Source organism: Thermobia domestica, chromosome 15 (genome assembly GCF_964235325.1).
Source record: "Thermobia domestica chromosome 15, izTheDome1.hap1.1, whole genome shotgun sequence".
Classification (NCBI taxonomy): Eukaryota; Metazoa; Arthropoda; class Insecta; order Zygentoma; family Lepismatidae; genus Thermobia; species Thermobia domestica.
The window spans coordinates 6,677,155-6,689,854 of NC_137468.1; the positions used below are offsets into that span (position 1 = coordinate 6,677,155).

At 33.2% G+C, this 12,700-nt stretch overlaps 1 protein-coding gene across 2 annotated transcripts in view; it reads right to left on the reverse strand.

Annotated features, from left to right (window-relative positions):
- Positions 1 to 304: 304 nt before the first annotated feature.
- Positions 305 to 12,700, reverse strand: part of IA-2 (tyrosine phosphatase IA-2) — a 775,584-nt gene continuing 763,188 nt past the window's right edge. For both annotated transcript variants that reach the window (XM_081741273.1, XM_081741272.1), the window contains exons 26-27: positions 10,455 to 10,508; positions 305 to 1,571 (exon numbers count right to left, since the gene is read on the reverse strand). In XM_081741273.1, coding sequence (XP_081597399.1) covers positions 1,361 to 1,571; positions 10,455 to 10,508 — 265 coding nt within the window. In that variant the 3' untranslated portion in view covers positions 305 to 1,360. The remainder of the gene's footprint in view (positions 1,572 to 10,454; positions 10,509 to 12,700) is intronic.

Consider the following 12,700-nt stretch of genomic DNA (forward strand, 5'->3'; position numbering starts at 1 on the left):
TTTTTAAAAAAATGTGCATTACATTTCAGAAAAAAAAAAGTTTTCTTGAGAACCCAAAAAAGAAAAATCAGAGAAACAAAATTGTGTGAGTGAGTGTGCCTTTTCAGAAAAAGAAAGAAGAGAGGTTCATTGAAAAAAAAAAAACACATTAATACCACATCTATATTCTCTTGTCGTGAAATTTAGATTTTGAAATCCCCAATAATTTTCGTGCTTTTTAAAATTTTTTTGTTCTTTTTTTTTATTTTATTTTTTTGCTTTTGAGTAAATCATTCATTCTAGCTACAATCATTGTTCGTAGGTCTTTTTTTTTTTTGTAAATATTTTTTTAATATGTTGTTTTTTTGCTATGATGACAATTTTTACAACATACAACAAATACAATTAAACTTAGTGATTTGAGAACTCAGGACTGTGTTGGACGTTGTTAATGGCAGTTGTGACCCGGGGACCGATCAAAAGAGAAACTTTCTTGGGAGGCTGGAGCCAAGAAGGTTTCGGAGGAGGTGATAATGGGCCACGGGCCACAGACAGAGAACTCAATGTCCAACGCAGTGCTTTTGGGGGCTTAATAACATCATAAAGCACTAAGAGCAGAGCAGAAAGAACAATAATACTGCAGAAACTAATATCTTTTTTTATTATTATTTTTTTAAAACTTTTCAAAACACACGAAATCAAGGTCTGTCTACATTCATACAGCATCTGAGAGAGAGGTGTGTCTTTTTTCAAACTCTTTGCTGAATCATCCTATCGTCATGCTATGAAAGAACTGAACAGCACTAGCACATATCGTTAAGTATATTGGCCAAGTTAACATACTCCTGAGGGCCTTTCATGCAAGTGATTTGGAGGAAGGGGGAGGGAGGATCTAAGTCATGGATTTTTTTTCTTTCGATTTTTCTTAATATATTTCTTAGAATTTCAATAAGTGATTGTACGGATTTTTTCTCCTTTAACCTATGTTTTTATATATATATATTTTCTTTCAAGTTACACAAAAACTTATATATCACTCTCTGTTTAAGACTTCAGGGATAATTCTTATATTTTTTTTATTTTGTTATCAATTTCGCTTGAAAATAACAATTTTCCGTGACAACATATATGCATATGTATATAAATATAATTCAATAACCCAAATATATTTATATATATTTGTCTTTTCTTAAAATATATTTGTTGATCAAAACATAAATAAATAATTTAATAAATAAAAATAGTGTAAAAGTTACAATACTTTTAATTTTTTCTCTCTTTTTTATTTAGTCGGCGCACCAGTTCATTTGCAGAACAGAGGAAACAGAACATAAAAAAAGTTTCTTTTTTAAAAAAAAAAACGAAAAGGAATGTAATGTAATTACTGTGGAAGCGCTTTGAGGATCGCGTGAACCTCCTCAGCAACTGCCATGAGGACGAATTCAAATTGTTGCTTGGTCTTCACCATGTTGGCCCGTTGGTCACGGATATGTTCTAGAGTAGCAGCTATGTCGATCTCCTTAGCGCCTTTAGCCATGCGGTTCAGCACCATGTCAATCAGACAGTAAGTACCAGCGCGACCAATCCCATCGCTGAAACAACATACACATGTGTACAAAACAAGTGAAAATGTTACTAGTAAAAAAAAAAAAAAAAAAAAAAAAAAAAAAAAAAAAAAAAAAAAATTAAGATACAAGCCACATGAGTTGTCATAAAATACGAGGCGCATCCAGAAAGTAAATTCTGATGCGTCCCATAGTTAGGAAATCGTATGCTGCGCGAAGCGACTGCGTGCTCATGAGAGGGTAAGGTTCTAGCATGGTGTATGTACTAGCGAAACTTCCTTATTGCTCTCAGTAGCGTCGTGGCAGTGGTTGAAGATGGTCTTTCCTATTCCAGCTCCCGCCGCGTGTAAACTGCAAGCAGTGACAAAGTTTCTAAATGCAAGGACGTAGCGTTAATTGGAATTCATCGTCAGCTGTGCCAGGTCTATGGACCTAAAGCCATGAGCGAGCAGGTGGTGCGTTGCTGGTGTAGACAATTTGCAGCAGGATGCCGCAGTGGGAGGCCAACCGTCCAGACAGACAACGCACCATCCGCTTGCTCATCACGTTAGGCCCATAAATTTGGCAGAGCTTATGATGGATTTCAATCGGCGCTATGCCTATGCATTCAAAAACTTTATCATGCTCGCACTTCACGCGGCGGGAGCTGGAATAGGAACGTCCATCTTCAACCACTGCCACGACACTACAATTCCGCTGGCGCATGCGCCATGCTAGAATCTTACTCTCTCACGTGTACGCAGTCGCTTCGCGCAACATACGGTCTCCTAGCTATGGGACGCGTGGGAAAGTTACTCTCTGGATGCGCCTTGGTCAAAACTAAGAAAACACAATTGTTTCTTATGTCCTCAAGACTTCATACCAGTTTTCACAAAAAATTGCGTACCGCAACGAAACGCAAAAAAGTCATTACAATTGCTATATCGATTTTGTCAAATTAAACAGGAAATTTTGCGTACCGTTGACGCAAACCGTTACGTTATGTGCCCGAATATTACAGTTTTAGTGAATAGTGTGTTGAGGTTTCAGTGTATAGTGTGTCGTCACATTCTGTGTCTGTGATTGGTTGGAAACATAAAAAACTCAATATGAATACACAAAACTCCCATAGAAATTTCCAACAGAAAACTCAAGATTCGCAGTGCTCTATCACCCAAAAACATTACTGGACTTAATAATTAGTTAAAGAATACAATGAACACTATTTAAATTAAACTTACTTACGTTCATGTTCCTGATAATCTAGTGATTAAAATTTCAGTTTATGAATATTTCGGAAAATTTAATGGCTTCCTTTTATTCAACACAATAAGCGTCTACTTTATCTTGTATTGGTAATATTTACATCTTTATAAATCCGTTTAGCATCTTGTGAAACAAACGTAATCAGAGGAAATTTGTTAAATGAATGATTTGATAATCGATAAATCATGATTTTTTTAGAAAATAATTTCTTAGAAATGCAATCAATTACTTTATTCTATGCAGATTATCAAATTTTGTCACAAAAAAATCACCATGAATGCAAAATCAACAAATATGAAGTTTGAACACTGAGTCATGCATAAACAATAAATATGGCGTACTTTGAGTTTCAAATAGAAGTGTTCGTATTTAATCTATATAAATAAAAATAAAAGTGACTAATAATTCTTGAACACCCGACCGATCTCGATAAAATTTTCAACATAAATGAAGTTCGGGCCTGGAATGGTTTTATCATTTCACTTTGACGGTGCAATTTAGGGGGAAGGAAAGGGGAGATATATAAAAATTGTCGAAAATGACAGATAGTCTCGAATCCATGGTTTTCGGGGTCGCTGAGACGAACAGTGACACTTCGGATACCGTTTAAACCAATCGATCTCGATCAAACTTTCAATACAGATGAGGTTCGAGCTTGAGATGGTTTTATCATTTCACTTCGACGGTGCAACTTAGGAGAGGGGGAAGATATATAAAAATGTTCGAAAATGGCCGATATAAGTGCCGAATCCATAGTTTTTGGTGTCGCTGAAATAAACAGTGGCACTTCCGATGTCCTTTAAATCCAAATTCAGCATCGCAACTTAAGGGAAGGAGAGGGGGGAGATACATAAAAATAATCGAAAATAACCGATATCAAAGAGCACTTCAGTAATAGTAAAAAGTGACTGATTAATGGAAGATATTACTAATTTTTCTTATTTCAACCCAGTAAAGCGGATAATTGACGCTAGTTTGTTATAATATACAGTTGTTCTCACAATTGAAAATTTAAAAATAAGGATATTTGCAAGATTTAAAAACGTAATTGTTCGTGAATATATAGAAATAAATAGGTGCACTTGTATTAGAAAAATAAAATTCAGAACATAAAGTAGCTAGTTGCAGAAACTCATGATCTAGTGATCTTAAAATCTTTCATTTAACTGATTTTCTCTGACTATGTTTATTCCACAAGATGTTATACTGATTTATAAAGACGTAAATATTATCAACACAAGATAAAAAATAGAAACTTAGTTCTGTTGAATAATGAAAATTATGTTTTCTGAAATATTCAGAAATTGAAATTTAAGCTAATGTATTATCAGGAAGATAAGTAAGTAAAATTATTGGACTTACCTCTGATTACGTCTAATATTAAATTACCGTACAGTTTCGATAGATTCTCCTATCATCGTCAGCGGTTATATCGAAACCTCAACTGTTAATCCATCTGACTTCTAATGATACGAACCTTAACTTCTCGAAAATTTTTCACCAGAAACGTTCAAATTCAAATAGTGGGTACTACCTTATTTAAAAGGAGAAATTAAACATAATTCAATATGAGAAATTATCACAAGCAAGACACTTTTTGAATGAACTGAAGATTAATGATTTCATATACTCACAAATAGTGTTCTTTAAATATAAATCAAGCTGATATGTCTCTAAATAACACTTAAACGTTTAAATGCGTAAGAAATGCTAAGTCACCTTGTTCGAAGAAAAATTAAGCTTCCATCGATGTGGGGGAACTATCACAAAATGTGCATATTTGAAATACGCAAATGAATGTGCACATGCCATAATGTCACAAATAACCTTCGAATAATAATACATGTTTCGATATAACCGTTGACGATAATATGGCAGGATTCCTACTGGTCAGGGAAGTCAGAGAAAATGATGCAAGTCAGGGAAATTCAGGAAAAAAGACTGAAAATCAGGGAAATTTTATAAAATATATTTTTTTTTAACATTAATTGTACACCAATTTCAACTTAGCCAACCATTAATGATCACAGTATGGAACGTTGCTCAGATTTTTATGGTAGTAAATGGAATGTACGTATGATCAATTGATTATTATTTGTCTCTATAGAATAAATGCTGTTATATATAAATATTCACCGTTATTTATTCCTTATTTATAAATCAACGTCATCCGACACCTGTCATGAGAGTCAGGAAATTTCTGCCAAAGGTCAAGGAAAGTCAGGGGGAGGTCAGGGAAATAGATTTCACCAGATCAGTAGGAAATCTGTATGAGAACCTATTGAAACCGTACGCTAATTTAATATTAAGGTGCAGTCTGAGGTAAATTCAATATTACGTTTAATTATACATTAATTCACGTATTTACGATAATAATAATAATAATAATAATAATAATAATAATAATAATAATAATAATAATAATAATTCATGATAATAATATTCATGATAATAATAATAATAAAACATTCACAGACATGTAACTATGCTATCACAATTTTCTGGCAAATAGAATGGAACAAAGAAGTACTTGAAATTTTTAAGAACAGAAGAACTGAAAACGAGATAGGCCACTAATAGTAAAACTGTCGTATTCTATTCTTAAGTAAAACCAACAAACAGAAGTGAGCTAGTTATGAAAATCTGTAAATGAGATGTAAATATTCTTTCTAATCAATTAGAAACAGCGTTGTGTATAAATTGCAAGAAATAGACACAATATCACCCAAGCGAAAGAAGAAACCAAATTAAGTACATCATGATAGAAAAGCTGTGATTATAGAATGCAATGTCAAGCTGCAATTACAGACTGCAATGTTCATCACAGAAGTAGTTATTTAATGTTAAAGTATAAACTACACCTAAAAACAAACTTGAAAGAAGAAAGCTTGCAAGGTGCAAGACAAAATGCTTTAATAGGAGTGTAATTTTTTTTTAATAATAATAATAATAATAATAATAATAATAATAATAATAATAATAATAATAATAATAATAATTAAAACTAAATTTCTTCGTACTAGAGGAGGTGAATCGAACATGTTGCTACGAGAGCGGTTTGATAAGTAACTTGATTCGCATACCAATGGATAGTGCTAACGTCATCTGTATATTTTGTCGTAAAGTTTCGTTTCTATGAATGGATAATCTGTGATTTCAAGACATTCTGACAGTAATTCGTTGCTTAAACATAAATGTTTCGAGTAATGGTGAAAAATTCATAAAACTGGAAGTCGTGGTAATTCAATTCTGTTCTGTGGGAGGGAAAACAGGAAAGGAAATTCGTGAGGATTGAGTGGTATTTCCTTCATGTGAAACTGTTCGACTTTGGGTGAGTGAATCTAAGTATGGCAGAACAAGAGCGGAAGATGCACCACATCTTGAAGCCTCAAAATCAGCTGTGACACCCGAAGTCATGGATAAAATTCATCATTTAGTTTTAACTAACAAATGAGTGAAAGTATATGAGTTGGCAGAAGCCATAAGCATCTTTACTGACCGGATTCACTTCATTTTGCATAATGAATTGCATATGAAGAAATCTTGCGCAATCTACCGCGTTTACTCACTCCAGAGTTGCGAAAATGCCGTGTCGCGGGTAAAAATTGGCCAAGCTGCAATTTGAACTGCTTCCACTTGCTGCCTATTCACTAGATCTAGCTCCTTGGATTATCATCTATTCCCGAAATTCAAAACTTTTCTGGTAGGACAAAAATCTGAGTCAAATGAAGAAATCATACAGGATGTAAACTAGTATTTTGGAAGCCTCAAAGAAACTCATTTTCAAAAAGCAATCACGAAACTATAGAAATATTGCGGTAAGTGCGTTGAACTATGTCAAAAATCAAGTATGTTTAAAAACTCAAATTGTTTTCTTTAATATCAAATCACTCTCGTAGAAGACAATGACAATTGTTGGACAAAACAATCACACAAGTGATATGACGACATCAAACAGCACTGCACAGTAATGAAAAGGAAGTGTCCAGGAAAGATATATGAACAGAAGAATTGGAGTAACATTTATCTAGGAATAGATATTTAATGTTATATACTGAACATCGAAAATATTTCTACATTAATCCGTATAGGGCAAATAGTATATGTTATCAAGAAGGTAGAATTTTCATCATAAATCATCTAGTTGATAATTCAAAACCATCTACTAAAGTAAATAATTTGTATTAACGTCAGCACACCACCATTTCAAGTGTTATTTATATTGATTCCCTATAGATTATCCATTAAAGTAAGTTATTTATATTGATTACCTACAGATTATCCATTTAAGTAAGTTATTTATATTGATTACCTATAAATTATCTATTTAAATAAGTTATTTATATTGATTCCCTATAAATTATCCATTAAAGTAACTTATTCATACCTACCACACATAGAGCATCTTTTCAGTTATTTATTTATCTCGACTATCTATAGAACATTTCTTCAGATAGATTAACACATTGACCATTTATAGAAATCTTTCCAATCCAAGTGTATATCCAGGGCTCCTACTGGTCAGGAAAATCAGGGAAAATGGTGCAAATCAGGGAAGCTCAGGGAAAATGACTGGAAATCAGGGAATTTTAGGAAATATATTTTTCTAACATTAATTGTACAGCAATTTCAGCTTAGTCAACGATTATAATACCTATTGTTATGGGAGCTAAGTGGAATGCACGATTACTATTTGTCTCTATAGAATAAATGTTCTCATATATAAATACTCACTGTTATTGTCACTGTTACTTATTTATATATCAACATCATCCGACACTATCATGAAAGTCAGGGAATTTCCTTCCAAAAGTCAGGGAAAATCAGGGAAATAGATTTATCCAGATGAGTAGGAACCCTGATATCGATCTTTTGTTGAGCATCATTTCATATACTGATCATCTAAGCTATCTTTGCAAGTTTTTTATATTTATCATCTAAAAGTTATCTATTTAAATAAAAAAATGAAATGAAATTCCACGGTTATGGGGTTAGGCTAAAGAAGACAGTGATGATGAGAAATGAATGAAATAGTGGAATGAGGAAAGTGGTAGGAAACGGGAGAACCCCGAGAAAACCCACGAGCACGGTGTTCGGCACCACAAAGTCCACACGGCGCGAGCTGGTATCGAACCAGGAACCCCAAGCACCGGAGGTGAACGCTTTACCACTGAGCCACCGCGCACCCGTATTTAAATAAGTTATTTATGTTTACAAATATATAGTGCAGCTTTCAAGTTACTCATTTTACCTTTAGAGTACTTTTTAAAGTAAGTTTTTTATTGTAAATTATTTATATTGACCATTTACATACAGAGCGTTAGTGAATTATATCGACAGACTAAGAGGTTATTCCTCACATCAAAATAAAGAAAAAGCTCATATGACCCTGTGGGGGAAAGTGCATAGTTTTAGAGATGGTGCCATCCAAGAATGAGAAAAACCTACGTTAAAACATGCGTTATTTTGAACACGAGAAACCGTGGAGCGGCAGTCCATATCCGTGTAAAGGAAGACACATACGCCATCTAAAAATGCATATTTAAGAAATGTGAAACGTATGCACAGGGGGATTCCCTAAAGACCATGTTCCCAGACTTAAAGGCGGGTTCAAAATAGACAGAATGTAAGCTTTGACAGCAGTGAATATGGAATGCTTCGACGGGAAGTCAGAAGTGTTAGAGACCACCAGCTTTATTGTTCCTCGTTTTCAGAGTAACGCGTGCTGCGATATATTGTTTTACGGTATATTTCACGTCTTTTAGACTTATAAGCGCGAAACAATGCATCATATTACGAGTTAATCTATAATATTAAACAAATTAAATATCTTGTTGCTTATGGCTAATGTAAACCACATACGCTTAAACCAAATATTTAATATATATATATATATATATATATATATATATATATAACTGTATTTCGAATTTATCGTTCATCAATAGTCGAATTTTCGCTGTTTTCAATGAAGCTATATTTTAAGATAAAGGTAATAGAAAACGAAGTTAGTAGAAATAATATTAACAGTAGTAGTGCACAAAGTTGATACATTGCCAATTAATTTCCATATATCATATAATCTGAAACTCTCAGGAAAGGTAGCGAGACTCGACTATCAGTAATGGTTAACGAAGTCCTACAGTACAGTAGAAAAGAGCAAGGAAACTAGATTTGGTCTCACACGTGTTATCCTGGGTTATAGATAAAATTAGTCTGCATAATCTAGTAATAATATTTATAGCAATGTTTGCAGAGAATGAAATAAAAAAATAAATTTTAAGCATGTGACCTATGTTCTTCTCTTTTTAAAGGCCTGTATTCTATTATATGCACAACATTAAATCTAACTGAAGCATGTTTTTTCTTTCTTTTCAATGAACGGAAATGTAATAAAAAATCTATATTGTTCTTTTTTTAAAGAATCGTACTGTATTACATGCACAATTCTACTTGGGTGTTCTATAAATGGTCAATGTATTAATCTACCTGAAGAAGTGTTCTATGGATAGTCGAGATAAATAAATAATCGGAAAAATGCTCTATATATGGTAGGTATAAATAAGTTACTTTAATGGATAATCTTTAGCAGGGTTCCTACTGGTCAGGGAAGTCAAAGAAAACTCAGGGAAAATGGTGCAGGTCAGGGAAGTCAAAAAAAACTCAGGGAAAATGGTGCAGGTCAGGGAAGTCAAAAAAACTCAGGGAAAATGGTGCAGGTCAGGGAAGTCAAAAAAACTCAGGGAAAATGGTGCAGATCAGGGAAGTTCAGGGAAAAGACTTGAAATCGGGGAAAGTCAGGGAAATTTTATAAAATATATTTTTCTAACATTAATTGTACACCAATTTCAGCTTAGCCAACAATTAATGATCACAGTATGGAAGTTGCTCATATCTTTAAAGGTGATAAGAGAAATGTACGTATGAGCAATTGATTATGAATAAACGTTCTCATATATATTCACCGTTATTTATTCCTTATTTATGTATCAACGTCATCCGACACCTGTCATGGAAGTCAGGGAATTTCCTGCCAAAGGTCAGGGAAAGTCAGGGAGAAGTCAGTGAAATAAATTTCTCTAGATCAGTAGGAAACCCTGCAATATTATCTCTAAATCTAACTGAAGTATGTTTTTTTTTCTTTCTTTTCAAAGAACTGAGATGTAATATATAACCCATATTTTTCTGTTTTTAAAGAACTGTACTGTATTACATACACAATATTATCCCTAAATCTGACTGAAGCGTGTTTTTCTTTCTTTTTTAAAGAAATGTACTGTATTACATGCACAATATTATCTCTAAATCTATGAGACTTATGTTTCTTTCTTTCTCTTTAAAGGACTGGAAAAGTAATTAATGAGCCATATTATTTTCTCTTTTCAAGCGACTGTACTATATTACATACAAAATATTATCTTTAAATCTATGCGATTCATGTTTTTCTCTTTTTAAATGGCTGTACTACTTCAGATGCACAATACTATCTGTAAGTCTATGTAACCTAATATTTCCATTTTTATAGGACTTGAGATTGTGTTATATGCAAAATATCATCTTTAGGTCTTTCCTGTTTTTAAATATAAAATTGTCTGTAAAGTAAATAAATGTGTTACTAGAATGCACTACATTACATTGAAATGATAACATTTGTGAAAGACTCACCTGCAGTGAACTACAATAGGACAAGATCTTCCTCGGTACGATTTGTTCACTTTCCTGTGAAATAACAAATCAGCATTAATAAAATAATAATAAGTGTTAGTTTATTCCATCTTCCTATCCCCCCCTCCCCCATCCGCAACACACACGAAATCAGACGAAAGAAGAGTTTTAAAAGGCTAAAAAAAATTATCTACCTATTTGTTTGGTAATTTCTACCCCATTTACTTGCAAGATTTACAGCAGTGGAAATAGCAGGCAAGTACTGTAGTTGTAGTACAGTTAATTACTTCCGATTAACTTTTCATTTCGTTTGCATCAGGTAGACAGAACTCACTACCTACAAGTAACATTGAAATTCAAATGTTATATACAGTACTTTAGGATTAGCATAAACTTTTATATACCGAAGAATGTCATTTCAATCACCAAATCGAAAAAAAATTAGGTGATTCGTAGTAGAGCCTATTCCTCAAAAGAATTGTAGTATCCTTCCAGATTATAAAACAATTTTGATGATAAATAAAAATATCCTATTCTATGGCTAGATAAAATATAGTACATATACTACTACTACCATTAAAATCCCACTGAAATCTTAATATTTTAACATTTTGTAAGAATTGAAGTTTAACAACAATCTGATGTAAACTAGTGGTAAGAGAGTCAAACTAAATAACTGTAGATTCTTAAATATTTATAAAAATACAAATATATACAGAAAATGTGTCATAATATTCTGAGAACAGATTTCTCACATCAAAATAAGAAATAAAGTTCAAATGAACCAGTGCTCAAAAGTGGATAGTTTCGGAGTTATAGGGTGCCTAAAACGTGAAACAAGTGAAATTTAAAGGTTCATAGCTCCACTACTATGGGACCTATCGTAGTCGGGTCAAAACATCACTGAGGAACTATGTGAAATATCCAAATATCCATGTTTAAGAATGCTCCAGTACTTGCACACCAGTTTTTAGAAAGGTAGGTGAAGAGTGATCAAGTACTCCCAAACAGCCTCTCTAAAAATGATTGCGCAAGTATCGGAGGTTCTGAAAGGTGGATATATGAATAGTTCACATAATAGTTCCTCAGTGATGTCTTGACCCGATTATGATCGGTCCTATAGTAGTGGAACTATATACCTTTAAAGTTCATTTTTTTTCACGTTTTCGATACCCTATAATTACGTAACTACAAGGGTCCCCCAAAGCTCATGTGGGACCCCCTATTGTATTTATGAATATACAATATTTTGCATAATTTGAATGCAATTTGTCTTAAAATCCTCATATATATACCTTCTGCATCTGAATGGGCCCCCCAAATTTACGGAGAAATCGTCGCCCTTGCGTAACTATGCACTTCCGACTACAGGTCCACATAAACTTTTTTCTTATTTTGGTGTAAGGAATGTATTCCCAAAATATTGTGACAAACTTTTGTAACACCCTGTATATGCAAAAATTCATTTGAGCATCTTTGATTTTCTTAGATCAATTTTCTAAATGTTATAGGTTAATACACCATTTTAGTAATAATAATAATAATAATAATAATAATAATAATAATAATAATAATAATAATAATAATAATAATAATAATAATAATAATCACCGTGTGAAAGTTATGCAGAAAGTTTTCTGAAATTTTAAACCAACAAAGCTAAAAGTATTTCACCATTCGATAATAGTTACTGAGCAATTGTACTTCCTGTTAGCATGTAGAAGATTTAGAATATTCCATACAACATATTTTTTCACTAAATAACTCTGTTATTACCATTACATTGACGCTTTTAAGTATCATAGTTTGCATGACAAATTAAGAAAATAGGAGGGCTATTTTGCTCAGGCTCCGATGGAGCATAACACACACACACACACACAAAATGAATCACAAAATCATTTTATTACCAAAAGTCAAGCATAATTACAGTTACTTCTTCACATAGTCAGCATAAAGATTAAGGCATTTGTCATATCGATGAACGAACTTTATAATACCGTCTTCTTAAACGGTGGCCGTCAGCGTATGGAGATAGGTCTTCACAACATTTTGAAGTTCTCCATTGGTGCGAAAGTGCTGTCCTCCTAGACTTTATTTCAGCAGTCGAAAAAGATGAAATTCACTAGGCGCTAAATCTGGGCTATATGCTGGGTGCTGGAACACTTTCCGCTGAAACTGAGCAAGCAGCTGCCTGGTTACAACAGCAGTATGCGGTTTCGCGCACTGAACCTTGCCCTGGCAGA